This window comes from Pteropus alecto, unplaced genomic scaffold, assembly GCF_000325575.1.
Source record: "Pteropus alecto unplaced genomic scaffold, ASM32557v1 scaffold700, whole genome shotgun sequence".
In the NCBI taxonomy this organism is placed as follows: Eukaryota; Metazoa; Chordata; class Mammalia; order Chiroptera; family Pteropodidae; genus Pteropus; species Pteropus alecto.
Genome location: NW_006429611.1, coordinates 144,628 through 168,232, shown reverse-complemented (window position 1 = coordinate 168,232; position 23,605 = coordinate 144,628). Strand labels below are relative to the sequence as shown.

The 23,605-nt window shown below is 65.1% G+C and overlaps 2 protein-coding genes across 2 annotated transcripts in view; both read right to left on the bottom strand.

Moving 5' to 3' along the window:
• LOC102887205 (tyrosine-protein phosphatase non-receptor type 11) overlaps positions 1 to 8,052 on the bottom strand; it is a gene marked incomplete at its 3' end in the record, with an annotated part of 10,720 nt that extends 2,668 nt beyond the window's left edge. Inside the window, exons 1-7 of the mRNA XM_025047807.1 lie at positions 8,010 to 8,052; positions 2,280 to 2,402; positions 1,325 to 1,522; positions 605 to 791; positions 409 to 528; positions 119 to 232; positions 1 to 18 (exon numbers count right to left, since the gene is read on the bottom strand). Coding sequence (XP_024903575.1) covers positions 1 to 18; positions 119 to 232; positions 409 to 528; positions 605 to 791; positions 1,325 to 1,522; positions 2,280 to 2,402; positions 8,010 to 8,023 — 774 coding nt within the window. The remainder of the gene's footprint in view (positions 19 to 118; positions 233 to 408; positions 529 to 604; positions 792 to 1,324; positions 1,523 to 2,279; positions 2,403 to 8,009) is intronic.
• A 2,288-nt stretch (positions 8,053 to 10,340) lies between these two features.
• Positions 10,341 to 23,605, bottom strand: part of AGRN (agrin) — a 31,352-nt gene continuing 18,087 nt past the window's right edge. Inside the window, exons 6-36 of the mRNA XM_025045773.1 lie at positions 23,209 to 23,415; positions 22,051 to 22,269; positions 21,783 to 21,977; positions 21,492 to 21,692; positions 21,256 to 21,404; positions 21,068 to 21,173; positions 20,156 to 20,272; positions 19,909 to 20,073; positions 19,584 to 19,727; positions 19,358 to 19,482; positions 19,179 to 19,284; positions 18,764 to 19,087; positions 18,549 to 18,686; positions 18,005 to 18,132; positions 17,807 to 17,921; positions 17,601 to 17,720; positions 17,157 to 17,507; positions 16,798 to 16,990; positions 16,473 to 16,688; positions 15,780 to 16,009; positions 15,553 to 15,687; positions 15,333 to 15,429; positions 15,076 to 15,240; positions 14,854 to 14,965; positions 14,640 to 14,651; positions 14,313 to 14,429; positions 14,041 to 14,233; positions 13,876 to 13,963; positions 12,542 to 12,766; positions 12,032 to 12,135; positions 10,341 to 11,690 (exon numbers count right to left, since the gene is read on the bottom strand). Coding sequence (XP_024901541.1) covers positions 11,533 to 11,690; positions 12,032 to 12,135; positions 12,542 to 12,766; positions 13,876 to 13,963; positions 14,041 to 14,233; positions 14,313 to 14,429; positions 14,640 to 14,651; positions 14,854 to 14,965; positions 15,076 to 15,240; positions 15,333 to 15,429; positions 15,553 to 15,687; positions 15,780 to 16,009; positions 16,473 to 16,688; positions 16,798 to 16,990; positions 17,157 to 17,507; positions 17,601 to 17,720; positions 17,807 to 17,921; positions 18,005 to 18,132; positions 18,549 to 18,686; positions 18,764 to 19,087; positions 19,179 to 19,284; positions 19,358 to 19,482; positions 19,584 to 19,727; positions 19,909 to 20,073; positions 20,156 to 20,272; positions 21,068 to 21,173; positions 21,256 to 21,404; positions 21,492 to 21,692; positions 21,783 to 21,977; positions 22,051 to 22,269; positions 23,209 to 23,415 — 4,955 coding nt within the window. The 3' untranslated portion in view covers positions 10,341 to 11,532. The remainder of the gene's footprint in view (positions 11,691 to 12,031; positions 12,136 to 12,541; positions 12,767 to 13,875; positions 13,964 to 14,040; positions 14,234 to 14,312; positions 14,430 to 14,639; positions 14,652 to 14,853; positions 14,966 to 15,075; positions 15,241 to 15,332; positions 15,430 to 15,552; positions 15,688 to 15,779; positions 16,010 to 16,472; positions 16,689 to 16,797; positions 16,991 to 17,156; positions 17,508 to 17,600; positions 17,721 to 17,806; positions 17,922 to 18,004; positions 18,133 to 18,548; positions 18,687 to 18,763; positions 19,088 to 19,178; positions 19,285 to 19,357; positions 19,483 to 19,583; positions 19,728 to 19,908; positions 20,074 to 20,155; positions 20,273 to 21,067; positions 21,174 to 21,255; positions 21,405 to 21,491; positions 21,693 to 21,782; positions 21,978 to 22,050; positions 22,270 to 23,208; positions 23,416 to 23,605) is intronic.

The window sequence follows — 23,605 nt, the reverse complement described above, 5'->3', positions numbered from 1 at the left end:
TTCCTGCTGCTGCAGCATCTGCAGAACACGGGGGCTTCAGCCGTGGCCCCGACGCTTCCCAGGAGCCCTCCACCCACCCGAGGACGGAGCCTGAGAGGGGCAGCGAGCGCGGGCGCACCTCAAACTCCTCCCAGAAGCCCTGCGTGGCCTTCCCGCCGGCATCCGCGGCCTTGCTGAGCTCCTGCACGCGGCTCTCCATGCTGGCGGCGTTGACCCTCGTGGCCTTGAGGGGCTGGCAGGGAGGGCCCGGTGTCCACGCCTGGCGGGTCCCTTGGCGCCCTTCCCAGGGCAGCTGCCAAGGTCCCACTCCCCTTCCCCTGCCACCCCGCCTTGGCGCTGCCCGGCGCCCTCTTCCCTGGGGGGAGCGGCCCCCTCTGGCTCCCAAGACTCACATGCGGGGGGCCATACCTGCTTGAGGGGCACCACGGCCCCCGACTTCTCCACCATGGGGTTCTTCTTGTAGCGCTCGACCAGGTCACCGAGGGAGTCGAACCGCTCCCCGCCTCCCACATCGTACTTCCCGTCTGGCTGCGGGGGCGACAGTGAGGGGCCTGGCGGCGCTGCCGCCCCTGAGCCACGCCCCCACCTTGGCGCCACCTCCCACCTGGAAGCGGATCATAACGTGGGTGACGGGGGGCCGGTGGTCCGCTGTGGCTGGCAGCTGTGTGAGCACGGACAGCACAAAGTCCCCAGGCTTGCTCTGACTCTCGCGCACCAGGAAGCTGCCTGGACGCCCCTTTTCCATCAGCAGCTTCTCAGCCTCCTTGCCAGACAGGTGTCCATGGTACCACCTGACCCAGGCAGGGGTGGGGGCACAGGTGGGACTGGGGGTCACAGCCTGGCCTGGTGAGGGGCACAGACCTGCAAGCAGCCGAAGACTCCGAGACAGACACAGAGGCGAACGTACCCACCCAGACCTCAGTGACCCAGGCAGCAGCTCGCCCACCTCTCTGACCCTCACCGACCCAGAAGAGCCGGCAGGAGGCAGCACGGGAGGGCTCTGCAGGGCCCCGGGTGGCCACCAGGCGGCAGCCTGGTCCTCAGCCAGCAGGGAAGGGCTCCTCCCCAGACCAGCCCCAGCCCGCCCCTGGCAGGCGCTGCTCCCTCAGGCCCCAGCAGTGCAGAAGGCGGCAGGAGGGACGAGCTCGCCCGCATCGCCAGCCAGGAGAGCAGGGTGCGGCTGGTGCTGGGGCTCCTGCCGCACACGCACCCCTGCCCCGGGGCGGGACCTAGAGGAAATGAAGCCCAGAACCCCGGCGCGGGGGGCGACACGCGGCCTTGCCCGGCAGACCCTCCCCCCTCGAGCACGGATGTCGGTGCTCACCGCTCTGACGTGGGGTCCTGACAGCCCAGCGGGTGCCGAAGCTCCACGGGAGCCCCGCTGCGTTCTCGGAGGGGCCCCGCGCGCTGGCCGGTGTAGTGCTGCACCAGCTCCGCCAGCGTTGCAAACTTCTCCCCGCCGTACAGATCGTAATAGTCGCCCGTGTTCTGTATCTTGATGTGGGTCACCTCATCTTGGCGCCTGGAAGGGCGGGTGCGCCAGCCGCCATGGGGGGCTGCTCACACTGTCACCACTCTCCCTTCCAAAACAGTCCCCGGCGTTTCTGCCCTGGGGTGTCGGCCTCTGCCAAGAACAGCCCAGGCCAAGGCCAGGCCTCTGTGCAGCCCAGGCTGGGCAGCCCTCCTCCAGATGACTGAGGATGGGCCCCCATGACAGCTTCCCATGGGACTTGGGGAGCCCCGGGGAAGAACGTGTCTCCCCGAGGTGAGGAAAGTCCAGAGCGAGGGCCACCCAGTTCCCCTGCTCTTTCATTTAGTAGAGAATCAGGAACCCAGAGCCCTTTAGAAGCCCCCTCCCCGGACCACCGCCTCCTCACCGACTGACCCTTCACCACCTAGGTGGACCCGGCTCTCCTGGCCACAGGCTGCCCCGCCTCCTGCCACACCTCCCACCCCTCCTCCCCCACAATGGCCTTTTCATGGGCTCCAGCCAGACGAAGATGGGAGCAGTCACAGCCCTTGAGGCTCCTGCCCCCCTCAGAGGGTGGGGGTCTGCCGAGGACTCCCCTTCCTGAGCTCTCCCTGAGGGCCTTTCCACATGATTCTGTCCTGCCCAGGGGCCACTAGCCGGCTCCTCACCCCACAGAGCTTAGGCTCTTGAGTTCAGCCCCCACCAGGGGTCTTTGCCACCCAGGATGCTGCCTACCACCCCTCAGGAGGACTGGGGACCCAAATCCCCACCTGCACCCCCAGCTGACCCGAGGCCCACCTCCACCTACCTGACAGACAGTGTGAAGCCCCCTGGGCAGCTGGCACTGGGTCTCACCAGGAAGCTCCCGTGCTGGCCTCTGGACAGGAGCAGCTTCTCTGCCTCAACTCCACCGATGTTGGGGTGAAACCACCTGGAATGGGGGCAGTGAGTCAGCCACTCCAGGGAGTATGGGGACACTGGCTGTGTAAGCCCCAGTCTGGACCCACACCCAATCCCCGGCATCGGTTTAGCAGCAAACACCTTCATGGCTGTGTGGTCTCCCGAGCTCATACCTCCTGCGGCCACTGACCGCAGGGTCTGAGGCTCGTGGGGTCCCGGAAACAGGTGAGCAGAGTGCCTCCAGTGCCCCCACATGGCCACCCTCAGGACCCTCAAACGTTCTGTGCCTGGTCCCCCCAGGGCTCTCCCCACACCCCAGCAGCAGACCTGTTGGCTCCACCCCCACATCCTGGGCTGCCACTTCCCATGGGCCTGAGGGGCCCCAGCACATCGCAGCCACCCCTCAGTAAGCCCCACCCCAACCCACCTCCCCCCTACTGCCCTCTCCCCCACTTCCCTGCACCCAGCTCCTCACCGAGCCCCCCACCATGCACCGAGGGCCTTCGCACCAGCTGTTCCCTGCTGCCTGGCCACACCTGCAAGCTGGTGGCCCCCGCTGCCCCTCGCCCTTTATCCCCTACTCTGCTGCTTGTCCCTCGTGGCATGTGTCAGCTCCGTGACGTGTACATTTGTTGTTGTCTGGCTCCCACCCGAGAATTTCACTCTGCAGCTGCAACTGTCCTGTGCAGGGCTGTGTTTAGCCCAAACAGTGCCTGGGGGTGGACGTGTTCCTGAGTCGAGCAGTGGCGGGCGGGTGCACGTGCCAGTGGGTGCGTGGACAGTGGGCTGCACCGGGAGGCAGACCCAGGGCGGCTGGCAGGAGCAGAGCTGCTGACCGTAGGGCAGGCTAAGAGGGGCCAGCCCTGCCCCCCTCCGACAGCTCCTTGCAGGCCTCCCCTAAGGGAAGGGGACAGCCCCCAGCATCCAGAGGGACAGCCAGGGAGGGCCTCGGCAAGGCTGCATAGAACCCCGTGTCTGAAGCCACAACTGCTTTACCCCAGTGTGTCCTGCCACCAAGACAGGGACTTCCGGACCCAGCATGGACTCACCCTCATGTGGCAGCCCCAGAGTGTCGGCAAGAAGCCTAATGGCTGATCGACAGATGAAGGAGCGAACAGAGGAAGGACTGAAACCCCGCACCGGCTCTGTGCCCTGGTGACCCCCCAGTGGTGACGCTGTGCCTTGTACCTGGTCTACCATCCCTAACACTGTCTCTGCGGGATCTCATCTGGTTCCAGGGTGTCCCTGTTCACTGCACAGATGACACACAGTGTTGGGGGGGCTCGGGGTCCTGCCTCTGGTAAGAAACCAGGGTCGCCAACTTCGAGCATGCTGCCTTGCAGCCCCACGCCCACCTAGTTCACACGCATACCCAGGTCCTGGCTGGACGCCACTGCACAGCCACTCAAGAGATGGGAGCAAGGTCAACCCTGCCCCCATACGGATGTTTCTAGAATGGGGGTTAGCTCACATCTCTTGTTTAAATTCGCCCAGACCCTTCTTCCTCCTGGCCCTCCTGCTGCTGTCCCTCAGGCCGCCCGCCTGCAGCCCCGCCCTGACCCTCTGAGCAGCCCCAGCCGTTGGTCTGTCCCCGCAGTGTATAGCATGGGGGATGTGCACGCGCAGGTCCACACTGCCATCCAGGCTGGTGCTCACAGACCTGTCCTCAGCCTTCCAGCCCCACCAACACCTCAGCTTTCAGGATCTTGGTCCGGCCTGTCCCCAGCAGCTGCCGACTCAGTCACCCACACCTCCTTCTAGAAGCACATCCCCACTCGGCTGTTCTGGGCAGGTCCTTACCCTGCCCAGTTTTCCACCCCACCTGGCCCAGGTCCTCTGCTGGGCCCTCAACCTCCTCCTCCTGACCCCTTGGTGTCAGAGACCCTGCCTGTGCCCACAATGTCTGCATGTCCATGTGCTGTCTACATATCCATGCGCCGTCTGTCTACACCTCCAGCCCCGCTTTTGGGCTCCAAGCTTCAGACTCATAAACACGGCTCTTGTCAGCATCCGTTGGGAAGGTAACAGCATCTCCATCTTAACATCTGCAGAATTCAAAGCTCCTGGTGACACCCCAAGCCCCGACCTAGGTCCCCTCACTCGGCCACGGCTGAGGTGGCTGCCCCATAGCCCTCGGCTCTCTCCTCCTGCACCCTTATCCTGTGCATCAGCACCCCTTGTCCTAACTTCCAAACCTGCCCAGGACTGGCCGCGCCCCCACCACCCTGGCTCCAGCGCCCACCAGCTCTCGCCTGCACTACTGACTCCAGGTCTCTGGGCCCCACCCGGAACCCTACAGCCAGGGACAGAGGGATTCTCAGGAAATGCCCCCCAGAGCTGGCCAGTGGTCCTCTGCAGCTCCCACGGGAGACCCTAGGCCCCGCCCAGCACCAGGGGGCTGGCTCATGCTGGAAACTCCCGTTCTCCATGTCTGCTGGCTGACCTTGTCCGCCGCCTCCACCCGCCGTGGGGCACGGCTCGCATTTCCCGAGCGGCCCACCCCGGCCAGCGCCACAGCGCCACCGCTGCCCTGCCTTCTCCATGGGGCACCTGTCGACAGCAGGCGGGTACATACGCACTTGGTATTCGTCACCCTGCGTCTTCACTACTTAATGTAAGTGCCCATGGCGACAGGCTTTGTTCTGACCTCAACAGCTCCCCAGGGTCCACATGTCAGGTCAGAAAGGCCAAGCCCAGATTACCCGGCCAGGTTCGCCCAGTGAGAGCAGCACCCCTGTCCACGCTCTCCCTGGGGGAGGGGCACACCTCGCCAGGCCATCCTGAGCTCCCTCCCACAATGGCTCATATGGGAGCCAGACCTGGGGGCACTTTTGGTCCAGTGGTCCAGCAGGTGGGTCTGCTAGGGGAGCCTTCCTGGAGGAGGAGCTGCCACATAGTGACCTCCAGAGCCGGTCACAGCAAAGCAGGCAAGGCCACCAGGAAAAGGATGCCGACAGGACCCGCACAGGCAGGTGGCAGAGGTGGGGACTGGAACCCAGAAGGAGGCTTCCGACCCCCCGGGCACCCACTTTGTGGAACCACATCCTGTGCCAAGACACCCCCTCCCCTCGTCCCGCAGCCTCAGACTCCAGGCCAAGGTGGACAATGCCCTGAGTACAGGCGCAGAGTGCAGGGTGGAGGCCCAGCATCAAAGCCACAGAGATGGGTGAAGGGCACCTTGTTTGTCCTTTCGGAGACTCTCGATCATACTTTCCACCCCCCTCTCCTCCCCACAAGCTGCCACTGGGCCTATCGGGTGGAAATCTCCAGGGCAGGGCATCCTGAGAGGTTGCAACAGCTCACGCCCCCGCCCTCCCGCCATCTCAGGCCAAGGTGGGGCCCTTGCTACCCCCACCAGGCTGGAGGCGCAGCCCCTGGCTGGGGGGCGGGGGGCGAGGGTGAGGAGGTAGGAAGGTTACAGTCAGTCTCCAATCCCCAGAAGCCCTCTGTGCCAGGGCCCAGGGTCACCTGTGTCGAAGGGCTCCCTGCTCCGTGATGGGTCATTGACTTACCACATAGTGACGTGGCCAGGCAGGCCTGGGAGGGTTGTGGGGGGACATACTGGGCCCCCAACAGGACTGCCACCCTGGGCCCCTCATGGCCCAGTTGCCCAGTCAGTGCTCAGGGATCCAGGACGGCACAAGTCACCCAAAAGATCAGCCAGAACCCAAACTGGCCACTGGCTTGTCCAGCTCCCTGCATGGCCTTGGTGTCCAATCTGCAGATGGCACAGCCCCAACCCTGGGACCTTGGGAGACACATGCATGGCCTGTCAACATGCCTACACATATGATACAGGGGCTGGACACGCCTGCAGGGCAGACACTTCTATGAGGGTAGGAGACACGTGGGCAGTGGGCAAGGATCCTAGGTTGAAATTCCAGGGCTGAGGACCCAAGAGTACAGGCAGTGTCCCCCTCATCTCTCTTCCCTGAGCCCTCCACCCAGGCCCTGCCCCACCCCCCACGTTCCCAGAGGAGCCTCAGCCAAGTCCTGTCCTGTCCGTACAGATCCAAATAACCTAGACCCGTGCTGCCCTCTCCAGCTCCCGGAACGAAGGGGGTCCTGAGGAGGGGCTCAGCAGCGCCCTCACGGACCCGGCCCTCTTCCAGGCACCCAGAGCAAGGCCGAGTCAAACCACAGCGCCGGGAGCCCTGGGGCGTGCTGCTGGTGGTGGTGCCCGTTGACCCACAAACCACAGGGCCTCGGGAAGGGGACATGGGGCGGGGGCAGGCATGGGGGGATGGGCTTCACTTGAGATTCGGTCTGGCCTGCCCAGGCCTGATAGGGGTGTGGGCAGGGGCCCAGGGGCCAGAGGACTGACAGTCCGGATGGCCATCACAGGGCGGGGTGGGGAGGGGCTGGCGAGGCCAGGCAGAGCCGCGCCCGGGGCTTTCCCAGGCTGACCCAGGGTCACACGCACGTGACATGGACATGGCCTTCTCTGAGCACCAGAACCTACCCGGGTGCAAATAGGAGTGAGGCTGACAGGAGCCTGAGGGGTCATTCCAACCAGACCCCGAAACCCACTCCTCTGAAGTCCTGCTTGGACGTTGAACCTCGGAGTCACAGGGCTGACAGGTCCGTAGAGACCCCTCTCACTTCCTGAGCCCAAGAGGGCCCACAGCCCTGCCAGAGGCCACTGTGCCAGGCAGCCTTCTCCCAACACCCCTCTTCGGGGTGCTGGGACCCTCTCCACGGAGGCACTGCTGATAGGCGGCAGGGTCTCTGCCTCGGGCTAAGGACCTTGCTCAGGCAGAGTGAAGCCCTGTGAGCCTTGTCCAGCCCCTCACAGATCCAGGGGATCACTCGGGGTCATAGGGCAACGCTTCCTGTGACCTCTGCCCTCACCAAGCGCCAAGTGCCAGGAAAAGGTGACATGTGTCTTACACTTGTGCAGCTCCCACTGACACGCACATGCACACTGCAGTGTGAGTTCACACACGAGTGTGCGCATAAACCCAGGGAACAGGGATCTGGCAGAAAGAGCAGGAAGCAGGGGACCCAGGCCTGTGTGGCTGTCGCCATGTCCCTGCGTGGGAGACTGCCCCCTAAAACTGACCCTTCAGGGGTCTGGAAGGGACATGAGCCTGCTGCAGGAGAGCTGGTCCTTGCAGGGAGGCAGGGTCCAGGGCCCAGATCTAGAGGGGGCTACGAGACCCTCTGAGACCTCCTAGTGCTTCTGCCCTCAGTTTTGGGCCTAGGGAAGGGAAGGTGTACCTCTAGGCAGAAGTCATCTCAGGTGGCCAAAAGGGAGACTTCATCAGGGCAAGGGGTCCGGAGGCAGAACAGAGGGAGGGTCTCCCACTGTCTGAACACCTGCTGCACATTCCGGCTCCAGACACCCACTCACCACCTGCACGGCATCTCTATTCCCTAGGGTCAAGGCACCTCTGACCTCCGCCCCCGTCCAACCCCTGGCGGAAAGAGTCCTTTCCACAAGCTTTACTGAGGCTGGCCTGGGGCGCACCCAAGTATCTGGTCCTGGCTGTGGACGGGAGTGGGTGTCGGGACGTCAGGCCTAGGGGCGACCTGGCCTAGGGGCGACTGCAAGACGTCCCGGGTCGCATCTCGCCTGCGCCCCCCAAGCGCATCTCCTGGGATCGCGGCGTCGGGCCAAGGGGCAGCCCAGGCTCACCTGCGCGAGGTCATGTCTGCTCCACGCCGGGCGCTCGGCGGGGTCCAGGCGGCCGCGCCCTCGGGCCTCTCCGAGGACGCCCCGCCCACCCCAAAGCCCCGCCCCGGAGGCCCCGCCCACTGCGAGGCCCCGCCCCCGGGGCTTCCTTAAAGGCGCCGCGCACACTCGTCTCGCTGTTCTGTTGGGGAAGTTGAGATAAAAGCAGGTTTTCAAAGGCCCCGAGCTTCAGACCCACGGGTTCACACGGGCTTCTGGTCTCGGAGGGCGAAGGCGCGGGGCGGCTTCAGGTCCGAGCGCCCCCCCGGCCCTCGGCCGCCTCCGCTGTATCAATAACGGTTCGGTTGGGCCAGGTTCTGTTCACCCCGGCGACTCCCTCCAGGAGCTTCCAGGCTTTTCCGGGCACCACTTCCAAAATGGGGGCGAAGGGCGTCCCGGGAGACCCTGGAGGGGCGCAGGTGGGAGGAGCCCACGTGATAACCAGGCTTTCCGTCTCAGCCCTCCCACATGGGGGCCTCCCCACTTCCTAAGTGACGTGCACTCCCTTCCGACGCCAGGGCACCCGCTCCTGTCACAGCTGCCGCGGTCCCCGCTGCCGGCCGGCTCGCCCGCGCTCACTTCTGCCCCCTTGTCCCCATTGGCCAAACCACCTTCCAAGAGCCTGTCCCTAGGGGCCACGCCCTTCCTCACCTGGGTTCTCAACCTTGAGATCCCCGTTAGGAGCCAGGAACTTCCGGGCCCCACCCGCCCAGCCCCCTCTGGTTTTTCAGGAGTGGCGCTTTGTGGGCTGCTCCCCAAACCCCGGATCCCAAATCCCCACCCACCGCTGCTGACCACCCGAGGTCCTGCACCGACAGCTCCCTCCTCCCGGAAGCACCGGCTCCCAGAGCACTTCCCTGGGCTTCTCAGCTTTGCTGCCTTGCCTTCGCCTGGACCACCTCCCAGCGTGGGGCCCCGCTCCCTGGTCTAAACGGAAGGTGGGGAGCCCCCTACACCCTCCTGTGTCATGCCAGCCTCAGGCCAGCCTCCCTTCTGCCTAAGTGGCCCTCTGCCCCCCTGACGTCCACTCAGGGGCTCTCAGAGCCTCAAGCCCAGCTCTCCACATGCATCAGGGTTGTTCAGCCCCCCATGTCCATCAGTGAGTCCCTTGCCCCACGTCAGCTCAGCACCAGCCCACCCGTTCTGCCCTGAATTTCTTCCTTTGCTCGTCCTGAGCCACAGCACCCTGTCCCACAGCAAGCACCGTGCCCTTGAGTCTGACCAACTGCTGTTTCAGCCCCTCCAGGCCCTTCTTGCAGCCTTTTCCCAGGACTGCCAGGCCCTGTGGGGTCCACCTGCTCCCACCACCCTGGCTGATGGCCCACTCACCCCGCACCCAGGCGACCAGCTGCGCCTTCTTCTGCGTGACCCCTGCCCAGCCGCAGCCTGCACAGCCTCTTCCAGCCCTTGGCAGGTCCTGCAGGTCTGCACTGGGGTGGCAGCTTTTTGCCTCCCTTTCCTGGATCCCCCAGCTAGTCATGCCCATCCTCTGTGCCCGTCGCCTGCTTACCACACTCCTCAGCCCCAGCCCCTGGGGATTTAGGGTCTCTCTTCTCCTGGACCCCCAACACCTAACAGCTGCCCAGCACACAGCAGCCAGGCAGGCCACACTCACACTGTCTCCTGAACAAGCAAGTCGATGACTAAGGGATGGGAATGCGAATGCCACTGGCTATGGGTCACCTGGGTGCTGAGCTTATGGGCGTTTGCATTTAATTTCATTTTTTTTTTCAACAGAAAATAAAAAAGAACAGTTATATTTAATAAAAGTCTGGAGTTCTAGGGAGGAGGCCACACACCCACTCTCCTTCCTTGCTCCTGGGTAGAGGCTCACAGCTGCTTCACAAGCCTGAGCCCTCAGAGCTTCTGCTGAGGGTTCTCCCAGCAGGGCCGGCGGTGGGCCAACCTGACCATGAAAGGGCTGCCTACCACCCCCACACTAACCTCAGTGCCCCAAGCCCACTCTCCTCAGACGACCCTCTCCCACCCAGGGCTCATACACACATCCATAGGCTGACACGTGTGCAGAAGCACGCATGCACGTGCACACAGGGCACTGGCGGCCCCCTACAGTGCTGCCTCCACAGGCCCTGCCCCCACCAGCTCCATGCACAAGTGGGCACACTCACTGCACAGGGTCTCCTTCTCAAAAACAGCCCTCCACTCCAGTGCAGGGTCCCCTCTTCCACCCAGAGCCATCTAAGAGAGCTTAAAGCCTATGCTACCATGAAGCTGAACTAGAAGCCACAAGAGAGAAGCCAGACAGGTGGGGCTGGCTGGACAGACACAAGCGCCTTTGACGTGTTCAGACTTTATTTCACGGTGACTGACACAGAGAGACTGGAGTTAGTAACATGATGTATGGGGCTCCCTCCCTGCAGCCAGCCCAGCCCCTACTGTGGGGATTGGACTGGACTACCACCCCCACCAGCACCAGAGTTGGGATGGGACGCCATGCTGCAGTTTAAGGCATTTCTGGCTTCGCAGCCGTCTCTGCCATCCCTACGGCCGACCCATGGCCATGGTCAGACACCAGGCCTGCCCCTGGTCATGCTGGGACAAGGGCAACCGCTGCTCACACCAGAACTGAGGATTTGCTGTGCGTGTCCTCAGCTACTCTTAAGCCAGGACAGGAAAGATGACAGCCCCACTGCCCCCGATGTCGAATGAAACCAAGGCGGGAAGAACTCTGTGGTCGGTGCTCAGGCCTGCCTGGACATCTGTCCTCAAGGGAGACGCTGGCTGCTCAGGCACGCAGGCAATGGACGTCGACCACAGCACACAGAGCCTGAGGTGTCGGGGAGGGGACACAGACATGTCCAAGATGGCTGGGTGGCTGGGCAGGGCCAGCTGAGGGGCAGGGCCCCTGGAACGAAGCTGGGCCTGGCCTCTGCTCTCCAGCACCCTGCGACTGGCGGACACAGCTGGGAGGGGTGCCGTGTGGACCCAGTGATAACGTCATTTCTCAGTCACAGAACTGGCACAGGAGGCCCAGGCAGGGCCAGCCAGGCTCGAGGCTAGTCCTGGTGAGGCTGAACCACTCACAGGATGAGGACTGGCTCAGTGTGAGTCTAGGAAGGTCCCCTTCAACCCCAGCAGTGGCTTCCTGCTCTGGGGACACAGATCTTGCCAGATGGAGCATGGGTGACATGTGTGTTGGGGGGTCTGCCGACAGGCCGCGGACCACAACAGCCCAGTGCAGGTGGACACAAGGGGAAGCACAGCACGAGGGCCTGGGACAGGGCGGCCCGCGGTGGAGGCGGTGTCCTGAGGTTGCCATGTGAGCCAAGGCCTCTGTGCTGCCGCGTTGCGCCCGTGAGTCGCTCGGCACTGAGTCTGTCTCTGCAGCTCGCCTGTCTGGACAGAAGGCAGGCCGAGCCAGGAGTCCCTCCGGCCAAAACACAGGCAAGAAAATCATATCAAAAAAGTAACGAGTTTACAAAAATAGAAAATAATTACAGCAGGGCGGGCGGGGGCGGAGGCCGCCTCACGGGGTGGGGCAGGGCCGCAGCGCTGGCCTGGCAACCGCGTCCTCCAGCAGGTGCAGTGGGCGCTGCCCCACCACCACGTCCCGCAGGCAGCCCACGAAGCCCGTGCCGTAGGCCTTGGGCAGGGCCTGACCCACGGGCAGCTTCTCCAGGCCTCCTGCAGGACAAACACAGGGAAGGCCCTCGGCTGTGGCTCAGTGATGGGGAGGCTAGAACACTGGTGGGCAGAGAAACCCACCAGCACCTGAGTGACAAGGTGAGTTACGCCTAGAGCCTGTCGGTGCCCGGGGGGGACCAGGTGGCTAGCAGGCGTGCCCTAGCCACCCTGGGAACTGCAGGGCCAAGACAGGAGGGGACAGGAGCCTAACCCTGGCTGACCCGTCTGCTGTCCCAGGTGGGGCTGTTTCGGGTGCCACTCTCAGTAGCCGGCCCTAGAGAATGGGGTCTGTCCCGCAGGGATTCCGAGACCCTCCCCCGGCTTCCCTACAGAACACTCACCCAGCCAAAGGGCTCCGTCTGTGTCCAGCTGCGTGGCGCCCAATGGGGAGGAGCCAGTCACGGGGGCCTCATTGCCCACCTGAAGGGAGCCTTCTCTCTGTTCCCTAGGGAGTGGGGATGAGGCTATCAGGTGGCTCTAGGGCCTGAGCCCCAAGACCCCCACCAAGTGTCACCCCTGGGAGCCAGAAGGAGGTGGCACCGACCCCTGGAACAGTAGTTGGTGGCCAGGGCAGGGGGGCGTCACGTGGGTCAAGCTTTGCTGGAGGGGACAGCCAGGCTCAGACCAGAGGGACATATCCCCAACCAGTGGGTGAGCAAGGACTTCCTTTTTGGATCAGGGGTTCCCTGGCCATAACTGCTGCGTCCTCTTGTCCCTCCCTCCCCCCTTTACTGGCTGTGACCTCGGGCCGGGCAGCTGGCCCGCCCTAGTCTGCAGTGACCCCACACGCCCTGATCGGGCAAGTCCAGGCACCTCCCATGCTATTCTTGGAGTGCCTGGGCCCCGCTGACCTGTGCGCCCTGACCCGCAGCCAGCGGTTGGTGTTGACCGGCACTGTGGAGCGCAGCACCACAGGCTGGGAGCCCAGGTCATAGGTCAGCTGCAGGCGCCCATCCACGATGGCCAGCGCGACGTAGTCAGCCCGCTCTGTGGCCTTGCCACTCCACAGCACCAGCCCCTGCGTGGCCTCGGTGCGCAGGCTCAGCTCGAAGTGGTCATTCTGCAGCGCCTTCTCGCTGGTGGGCAGAGGGCTGGTCAGGGCCGCCCGGGGGGCGGTGGGGGCAGGGTGGGCAGGGCAGGAGGGCAAGGGCCATGGCTGTAGAGGCCACAGGGTGGCTGGAGGGGTAGGTGGCAGGCACCAACGGTAGGACAGATGGCCAAGAGACAGACGGTGGGAAGTGGAGTCAGACACACCAGTAGAGTGAGGTGGACAGAGGGACAGCTCGGCAGATGGGAGGGGAGGACGGCGGGCCGACAGCAGGGCTGGAGCGCTGCGTGCTTACCTAGGAAGGGCCCCGGAATCCGGAGCTTCGGGGCTTAGAAGCAGGAAGAGAGGGAGGCAGGTGAGCAAGGGGACAGACAGGCTGCAGTGCAGGGTGGGGAGGGACCCTCGGTGACACTCTCCACATCCCCTCCCCACTGGTGGGAGGCAGGAGAAGCGAGTGTCCTTGTAAGACACACGGGACCCCAGGCCCTCGGCCCCTCCCACCACGGAGCCCTGGCAACACACAAGTGCCACACGCATGGACAGACAGCCAGTGGGCAGAGCCCAGGCCACGCGGAGTCCCAGAGACTGAGGGCTGCTTGCCAGGACAGGCCCTTGATGTCTCAACACACATGCATGCAAGTGCACACGCACACACGTGTGCACACCGCGCCTGTGGTGAGGGCTGGCTTCGGGGGGGCATGGGTGACTGGCCGTCAATACATGTCCTGAAAAGGGGGTCACATCCACTTTCAAGCTGGGAAATGGAGCCTCGCGAAGCACAAACAGCCCCCTGCCTCGCCCTCCTCCAGGATGGAGGTGCTGCCTGGGCCTCACGGGGGAGGAGCAGAGGAGGGACGTGTGGACAGCGATGGGGCTAGGCCGAGGAGCTACTTACGCTGGGATCTCATTGGTCAGTTCGCTTGGAAACAAAGAGACAGAGACAGTGAGAAGGAAGGAGGGTGCAGGAGGGCAGCGGGGGGGCGGGGGCGGAGCTGGGGGGGTGCTGGGCCCGCCCAACACAGCCACCCAGCCAGCGGCGGACGCGGTGAGTCTGGCACCTCGTCCTGCACGGTGGGCAGACTGGACCTGAGGGACAGCGGAGGGCAGGGGGCGCCCGGCTCCTGTGCGGCACGTTACCTCTCGGTCACGGCGTTGAGGTACTCGATGTAGGTCCGCCCGTCAAAGGCCAGTGCGTCTAGGTCCCCTGCCGACTTCTCGATCAGCCCTGAAAGACGGTCAGGGTGAGGGCCGGCCTGAGTGGGCCGACCCCGCCCGCCGCTGCCCTGCGCCCGTTCTGCTCACCCTTCTCACAGTGCAGCCCTGAGAAGCCCCCGGGGCACAGGCACTCGTAGGAGCCCTCCCGCGGGACACAGGAGGCCCCATTGAGGCAAGGGTGGCCTGAGGCCTGGGTGCAAGGGTGGTCTGCAAAGGACGAGACGTCCACCGCCCGCACCACGTACTCCTGCGTCAGCAGCTGGTGGCCTTTGAGGGAGACCTGGGGGGTGGGGGAACAAGAGCCGCTGTCCCGCCTGCTGCCCTCCCGACCACGACGGCCCCATCCCTGCCCCACGTACCAGCTGGATGGCACCATCGAAGCCGGAGGACACGGCGGCGGCCCGGGCCAGCCTACTGAAGTCAGGAGCCCCCCCGACGTAGAGTGGCTCCTTCAGGTTGAGGACGGTGTGCGGCACCTGGGGGGTGGTGCTGGGTGAGGGGTTGTGGGGCCGGCCCACGGGGCAGGGACAGGACGCTGCGCCCGGCCCAGGGGCCCGCCCGCTACCCGGCCTAGGAGAGTTAATCACACAGACAGGTGACGGGTGACGTGGGCTTAGTGGGGGCGGCTACTCTAGGGACGGAGGTGGCAGAAGACGGATGAGCAGGACGAGTGGGGACACCGGTACCTTTCGGGATTTCTGACATCCGAAGAACGGGGTGGGGGTTGCAGAGCAAGGCCAGAGAGCAGTGGGGCAGAGAGGAGACAGACGGACAGACAGACAGAGGCACAGGTTTTCTCTCACCGACGGCAGAGAAAACAGCTGAGTGAGCGCAGGCGTGGGGTGGGGCTGCCACGCCTCCCAGGAGGAGGAGCGGGGGGACCCACAGCTGGACACTCACCGGGGACTCCCCCAGCACACGCGGCCCGTCTCCAACTCGCATGGCACCCTTGCGGCCATTCCGCTCCAGTGAGACCCTGGTCCAGGTGCCCAGGGCCACTGGCTCCTTGCTCCTGGTGAGGACAGGGCACCATGAGCTCTACGGCCTGCCCGCCTGCATGTCCCCAGCCCGGTACCCACCCCAAGGCCCAGCTGCCCACACGCCCCACCCACACATGCACACCTGAGAACGGCTGCCCCCTTGCCCAGGTCGTAACGGAACTCCAGGTGGCGGTCCCGCAGTGCCAGCGACACGAAGTCCCCCCGGCCGTCCGTCTTCTGCCCGTTGTAGAGGAGCAGGCCACTGGGGCCCCGGGCCAGGAACACCACCTCCAGCGCCATCTTCTCCCTGGGGTCAGTCGCAAAGGACCCGTCAGGTGGTGGCGTCTGGATGGAGGCCGGGGGGGCTGCTGCCCCTCTCCCTCTTTCTGTCCCACTGACCCCAGGTCCCGCTCGAAAGTATGCAGGCCTTTCAGCTCCAGGAAGGAGGAGCCGCTGAAGTCAGCCAGGAGGGGCTGGTGACCGTTCTGTTCTGAGGCTGTGGAGGACGAGAGGGGACACACTAGGCTCCAGGCCCCGACCCCAGGGTCCCCTGCACGCCCACTGCTCTGAGCCCAACCAGAACCCCAAGCAGAATCCGTACCCGCATGCTTGCCCCCACCTGTTTGGCAGAGAGGGCCCCCCTGTCCCGGGGGGCACTCGCACTTGGCCTCGCCCCCAGGCAGGACGCGGCAGGGGGCCGCCCCGTGGCAGGGGTTCGGTTGACAGGGATTCTTCTCATTAGCACAGGTGGGGCCTGGAGGGAGAAAGGACGGGGTTCCAGAGGGCTGAGCCCCTGGCCACAGACACACAGGTGCCCCCCAGCACCCGGCCCAGCCCCGCGCTCACCGAAGCGGCCAGGTGGACACTGACAGTGGAATGCGCCGGCCTCCAGGGCCTGGCACGGAGCCCCGCCGAGGCACGGGCTGGGCCGGCAGGGGTGGGCCCCGCACTCGCCCACACCGGCATTTCGGGTCACGGCCCCCTGCCAGCTGCCGAGTTCCAACCGCTGGTTGTTGACGTCCAGCAGGCGGATGCAGCCCTTGAGGCCGACACTGACAGAGGTCCGCTCCAGCACCCTGCCGCCAGGATGAGGTCAGGGGTCAGAGGCCAGAGGCCAGAGGCACCTTCTCTCACAGCCAGCCCTGACGCTGGCACTGCCGATGGGCCAGGGGAGGGATCTGGGCCACTCCCCATCCCCCCTGTGGTGCTTACAAACGACCAGTCTGCAAAGTAGGGCAGACTGAGGAGGTGGGCTGCGGATCAAGGGTCGGGACTAAAGGTGGGTCCAGCCCCTCTGGTGATCACGCAGCAGCCTGGTCCTCGGGGATGCCACCCACAGATGGCACAGAATCAGGACCAGGGCCAAGGGTTAGGATTGAAGTCAGGGTCACAGCCATTGTCCACACCATCCGTCCACCCCCTTTGCCATTCACGGGTAGCTTGAGCATCCAGGATACAGCCCATAAGAATCAGAGATCGGGACCAAGGTCAAGGGTTAGGTCAGGGGTTAGGGCCACCCCAAGGCTCCCTGATCCTCACACAGAAGCCTGGTCCTCTGGGACGCCCCCGACAAAGAGGTCTGTGTCCAGGTTGAGGCCGTCAGTGCCACTGGGGCTCTGGCCCAGGACAGGGGTCTCGCCGTCCACTGACAGCGAACCCCGGCGCCAGTGCCGAGACAGTTCTAGGCGATGCCACCGGCCTGGCTCCACCGGCACTGCGCTGGTCAGCACCGCGGGCCCGGAACCTGTGTCGAACCTAGGCGGCCGGGCAGGAACAGGCACTCAGGACAGCCCAAGGGCCCACTGCTCAGCCCCGCCCCCCCACCGCCCCAGCGGCTCTGGCCCCGCCCCGCGGCCCCGCCCACCTGAGCTGCACGCGGCCGCCCAGCAGCGCCAGCGCCAGGAAGTCCTTGCCCTTGGCGTTGCCGTTGTAGAGCAGCAGCCCCTGCGGCTCCAGGGCGCGGAACTCGAGCGCCAGGCGCAGCGTGTGGTAGGCGCGGAGGGTGGGGAAGGCCAGGAAGGAGCGGCCCCCGAAGGCCGGCACCGAGGCGCGCAGGGCTGCCAGACAGGCAGGGACCAACTGGAGGAGGCTAGGTTATCCATCCTACCCCTCACCCCAACCTGCCCCCCAGTCTAGCGCCCCACTCCTTAGGTGCCTTGGTCTCACCCCAAACCGTTGCTCCCATCAGCCTCCCTGCCCCTGTCCAGCACGGATGACCATTACCCTTCTCACAGACGACACCCCCCCTGCCAGCTGGGCAGCTGCAGGTGAAGGCTCCACCTGAGTCCTGGTCCTGGCAGGTCCCCCCGTGGAGGCAGGGCTGGGAGTCACAGGGCCTCAGGGACTCCTGGGTGCCTGGGGGCAGGGGCCAGCGTCCAGGCACATGGCTGGGGACAGTGGCAGGGGGCCGGCGTGTTGTGGTGGGGCCTGTGGTCTTACTGACAGGCCGGCTTGTGTGGACGGGGTAGAGGGCCCGAGGGGTCACAGCAGAAGAGGCCACAGTGGTGGTTCGGGTTGTGGCTGCGGCAGGGGTGGCTCCAGTGGTGGATCCCATGAAGAATGCAGGGAACCAGTCTGAGGGGAGAGAACAACTGTCAGGGTCCCTAGCAGCAGGGCACAGGGAAGGCAGGCGTAGCAGCGGAGGGACAGGCAAGCTGTGGCACTCACCGAAGTCCATGAAGCGCATGTGCTCCTGCAGTGGCCGCCTCACCCCCAGTGACCGGCGCCTGGACACCTGGACCTGCCGGAGCAGGGCTCGGCCCACGTCGGAAGCCCTGAAGGTTGTGGCTGGGGGGGAGGGCACACTGAGCACGGCGGAGCCCCAAGGAGCGCCCCCCCACAGCCTCCTGCGAGGGCCCGGGCGGAGGGCTCACTGGGGTCAAAGTGCACATCCACAATGGCCCGGACCGAGTTGCCAGGCCCCAAGTCCCGCAGGCGGACACTCCAGAAGTCTTTCTTAACGTCCGAGTTCCGGAAGAGGTCATCTAGCTGTGGGTGAGGCTTGGTGAGGGTCTGTCCTGGGAGGAAGGCTGCGGGCGGGGCCACACCCCTCAGGGACACACCGCACTCACTGCACTCTCGATGCTCCTGGCCGTCTCCCCAAAGAGCTCTGACTTGGGGTCGGCCATCTCGGGGGTGTAGAACAGCTCCTGGCCCTCGACCCCCTCGAGCTCCAGCACACCCTGGAACGCCTTGGTGGCTGTGGGGGAGGTGGCAGTGAGGCCCTGCTTGGCACCGGCCTGGCCTCTGGGCAGGCCCCGGGCACAGGCCCCAGCAGCAAGCCCCGTGGGTGCAGGCAGGTGGTGGTTAGTTGGATGCTGATGAGGTTAGTGGGAAGCCGGGGCAGGGCTGGCACCAGTTACCAGGCAGACTCCATGGAGCGGTGCCCCAGGCCGCTTGCAACCGGAAAGACAGGTTAGGGTCCTAGGCACCCACACGTGTGCGCACGTGTGCTAAATCCCCGAGACCACACGTACGTGTGTGCTGAACTCGGGACACCACTGAGTCTGGGCGCCCACCTGCCGGGCAGGCCTGCTTCCTGGGAGGAAAGACAGGTCCTCCGACACGTCCAGGCCACTCCTCGCGCTCTGCCCCAGCCCCTGGCCACCCACTCACCAGGACAGTTAGAGCCCTCTGCATCCAGGGAGGGTGTCTTGCCGTCTGAGCAGCAGCCCAAAGGTGAGTTGTAGCAGGAAGCCCTCTCGACAGGTGGCCCAGGGGTCACAGCACTACCACCCTCAGGGGCCTCGAGTCCTGGGGGAGTGCAGTGTGAGCCCGGCTCCCGGTGCAACCCTCCTGGGCCTTGCCCTCATCCCTGAGCCCATGCTTACCCCCAGAGCCGGCCCCACTGGCCTCCAGGTCCCCACTCAGCTCCTCGTCGCCCCCATCGGCGCTGCCAGACTCGCCGAAGGCCGACGTGGCGAGGCTGGCTGCCGTGGGGGGCGCTGTTGGGGGCACGGTCAGCTCAGGCCTCCTGGTGGTCCTGGGGATGCTGGCAGTGGTCCAAGGCTGTGGTCGAGGGGTGGGCCGGCTGCGGGGGGTACTGCTGGGAGCCAGTGGGAGGGCACTGGGCGGGGGCAGCAGTGCCTCGGTCAGGTCTCCCTCCGAGGTGGCCACAGACACGGGTGTCGGGTGGGCACCGGGAGCGACAGCCTCTGCGAGGAGAGGAGAGGAGAGTCCAGGTGGGGGCTGAGTCAGGGTGGGGTCAGGCCTTCCTGGTCAGTTTGGGGGCAGGGCGGGCCTCACCCTGGCACGGGCCAAGGTTCTGAATGGAAATGTCCAGGCCCTGGCGGCAGGCGATGGTCCTCAGCTGACACTCGTTACCATAGGTGATGCCATCCGACCCGCAGACCTGGGGAACAGGGCAAGGCTGCTGGGGGAGCCCCCTTCCCACCCCGCCACCCTCCACATGCCCCACTGCTCACCTTAGTAGCATTGGCCCCGGGACAGGTGGGCATTGGGCACACGCAGTACGCAGAGCCAGCCTCCTCCACGCAGGAGGCCCCAAACTCACAGCGCATCTCAGCACAGGTCTTGGGTGCCGAGGAGTCTGGGGCACAGACACAGGAGACCCCACTGGCTCAGGCCTGGCCCCCGTGAGACCCTGTCCCCAGCACAGGGAGCCCCGTCAGCACCAGGTCTGGCCCTCACCTGTCTCACAGCCAGCAGGGCCCAGGGCACGGCCGTGCGAACACTGCCCGCACTTGGCTCCAGCCACCCCAGGCTTACAGGAACAGAGCCCGGTCATCTGCTCACAGTCATCCCGCACGGCACCCCGGGGGTCACAGCTGCAGGCTGAGGAGACGGGGTGGGGACTTGAGGTCTGTGCTCAGTTTCCCCACTGGCCTCAGAGCCCGGCCCAGCCCCTGCCAGGCGAGGGCCAGGCCAGGGCCTGAGTAGGGGAGAGAAAGGGCACAGAGACGGGGGACCGGCAAGGGTGCTCAGCTGGCGACCGCCCACGGGTCCTGTCACTCACGGGTGCAGCCGCTCCGGCCGTCGGTAACAATGCCACGGAAGTTCCAGAAGCCGGGCTCACAGCGGTCGCACTTGAGGCCTCCCACACCTGGGCGGCAGGAGCACTGGCCTGTGGCTGGGTCACAGATGCCGCTGTAGGAGCCGTGTGTGTTGCACTGGCACAAGCCTACAAAGCCAGGGCGGGACAAGGTCACTGCAGCTGCAGGGCTCCGCCTGGCTGTGGGGTGAGGCCGGGCTCAGGTACTCACTGGGACAGCCAGCTAGGCCCACACCCTGGGCGGCAGTGATGTTATCTCGGCAGCAGCCGTAGGGGGTCTGGGTACAGTGCAGGGCAACTGCAGGTGGCACTGGGGCCAAGGTGGGGCCTGCAGAGAGGCGGGGGGGCTCAGACACCATCCAGTGCCAGACACCCACCCTCGGGCCTAGCCACTCCACCTCAGCCTCCCCTGGCCATTGCTGTCAATCTTCCTGATGCCAGCTCCCACTTGGAGCCCGAGACTTGGGGTCACAGGCGAAGATCCCACACCACATACAAGAACACGTCTGTACACGTAGGACCAGGAATACGCAAAACAGCCAAAGCTCATGGACACACAGCTCTGTGTACACCATGCAGCCATGGGCCGCATATGTTCAGATTAGCGTGTCTATGCAAACTGGCATGTATGCACACAAAGACGCGTCGGTATACACATTCACGCACGTGCGCAGACACACGTGCCTGCATGCATAAGCACGCACACACAGGCACTTGTGCATGCATGAAAGTGTACTACACGTGACATTTACTGGATTGCCACCAGTCCCGTCTCCCCCATAGAGGAAGCGCCCAGAGCGTGGGCCTCACTGATTCACTGCTGCCTCCCTGCACGAAGCCCAGCCTGGTACACAGCAGGTGCACAGTGAGCACTTGCTAACTAATAGTGACAAGCAAGTCCACACACTGCAGCTACACAGGTATAAACAGGTACCAACACTGCACACTCCAACACAATACATGTGTTCATACACACCCACCACAGTACACCATTACCTGCGCACAAGATGTATACCTACCGGGCTCACAGCTGTGCACACACAGGGAACACAGGCTGCTGCAAACGTGCACAAGAACACATGTGCCCGCAAGCGCCCTGGACACGTCCTGCATGCCCACTCACCTGGGCAGGTGCCCTGAGCCACGACATACAGCGCTGCCTGCGTTTCACACCGGGCCTTCCTCAGCTCACACTCCGTGCCATAGGTGACGCCATCGGAGCCACAGACCTGGAGGGGTGGTGTTAGCATGGGTGGCCGTGGTCCCTTCCTCACTGCCTGCTCAGAGCCGGAAGAGGGTGGGGGGCCTCACCGGGCTCCTTAGGACACCCTGGCAGCTGAAGTCGCAGACGCACGGCCCATCCTCCGAGTCCTCATCCCAGATGCCGCCACGCTGCCGGCACAGGTCCTGTTCACACTCGCTGTCCTCGCCAGAGCCGGAGCCCCCTGAGCCGCACTCGGCTGTGGGAAGGGGGCTGGCTCACCCGGGGGTCCTGGTCAAAGCTGGCGCCCAGAGGACCATACCAGTTGCCCCCGAGCTGAGCCTACCCTGCTCACAGGGCCCTGCCCGGGCCTCCTCGATCTGTGTCTGCTGCTGGCAGGCGGCTTCACGGAGCTCACATGCGCTGTGGTAGGTGACGCCGTCGGTGCCACACACGGGGCCAGGCACGGGGTGCTCACACCGGGGACAGACACATTGCCCTGCCAGGCACAATGCCCCGAAGGCACATACCACGTCTCCGCAGGTCTCTACAGAGGGTGGAGCCAGGCCGGGGTCAGTGGACCCAGCTGGGGGACACACGGGGCCACAGCCCTCCGGGCCCCTACAGCCCCACTCACGGCAGGGTCCAGTGGCGGTCACATGCAGGCTGATCTGGTGTGTGCAGGCATGGACATGCAGCTCACACTCGCTGGCATACGTGTGCCCGTCAGAGCCGCACACGGGCTGGGCCGAGGCCACGCACTCAGAGGGGCACACACAGCGCCCAGTCTCAGCCTCGCACAGGGCTCCAAAGCGGCACTGCCCGCAGCGATCTGGGGAGGAGGCTCCATCACCACGGCGTCGGCACCCCCAGCCCCTAGGAAGACCCGTGTGCCCACCACTGACCACAGGGTCCTCGGCGAGCCACCCGGATCTCCCGCCCGAGGGCACAGGCTGTGGCCTCCAGCTCGCAAGCGCTGCCGTATGTGCTGCCGTCGCTGCCACACACAGGGTCGTAGATGCCCGCACACGCCTGCCGGCACGCACACTCGGCCTCGCCGTTCTTCACGGTGCACACTGCCCCAGATGGGCACTGCACCCCAAGGCACGGGGACCGGGGCTGGTCTGCGAGAACATGGCACTCAGTGGGACTACCTCCCCTCGGCTGATGCACTAAGCCCCAAGCTCCACGCAGCAGACCTCTCTCAGGGCGGGGGTGGCGAAGGGAGACTGGGCCAGGAGAAGGGCCAGATGCACAGGACACAGCAGAGAAAGGGACAGACACATGACAGATGTGGACAGGGAAACAGACCCAGACAGCCCCAGACCCTTGTGCGAGTGTGAGGTGGGATCGTCCACAGTGGGTTGTACGAGGGCCAGGCTTAGCCAGCCCACCCGGGCCACTGACCCCTGAACACCAGCAGCCCTGGGACATGTATGTACGCGGGGCGGGGCTCTCTCTCAGTGGGTAAGAAGAGTCTGTGACCCAGAGTCACACCAGGGCCACGTGGGGGAAGAGGTGTCTGTCCACTTGCTCTGAGGACCACAGGCCAGGCAGCAGCGAGCCACCCCCCCTGCCGCGCTGGGGGCAGACCTCGGGCTGCGGGCTCCTGGCGGCAGGTGCGGTGCCTCGTCCTGCCAGTAGGTCAGGCTGGAAGACACAAGAGGCGGAGCCGACAGGGAAGGAAAGGCAGAGAAGGGACAGACGCAGAGACCAGAAAGACGGACAGACCAACTGACAGAGTTGGAGGTGAGCAGGACACGCAGCCCCCACCCTCTGCTGGCCCCTCAAAGCCCAACTGAGCCTCTAAGGGGACCCAGAGAGCCACAGGGAGCCTGCACAAGCAACCCTGTCTCTTTCTCAGGTCCCCCTGGGTGCTCCAGGCATCCTTTTGTGAGGGTCCACCGTCCCAGAGCCCAGTGACAGGCAGGAGCCCTGCCAGGCCTCCCCAGAGCGACCCCAGGGGGGCATGACTAGGGATGGAGATGGCGTGTGATGACGGGCGGCAGGGACCAGCGTGGGACCAGCCTGCTGCGGGCACGGGCCGCGCCCCCAGTGCTCACCACACGGGCCTTGGTGCTTGGCAGGGATGGCACGCTGCTGCTGGCACTCAGCCTGCTGGCGCCAGCAGTCGTTGTCATGCGTGTGCCCGTCGTGGGCGCACACGGGTCTGTAGGCTCCGTCGCAGGTGATGCGATCGCAGGAGCAGCGGGGGTGGCCCCGGCGGGACAGGCACACGGCATTGAACCTGCACGTGTCTGGGCACTGGTCTAGGGGCAGCAAGGAGGTCAGGGAGGCCAGGGTGCCAGGCCAGCCCCCACCACGGGACATGCAGGGGGTCCACAGGCATATGAGGTGGTGGGTGGGGCCCTGAGAGGGGAACAGGGTAGGCACAGGCAGGGTGGGCCCCCCGCACGCCCCCCGCCCCCCGCAGCCGCCCACCTCGAGGCGCCGTGCCCA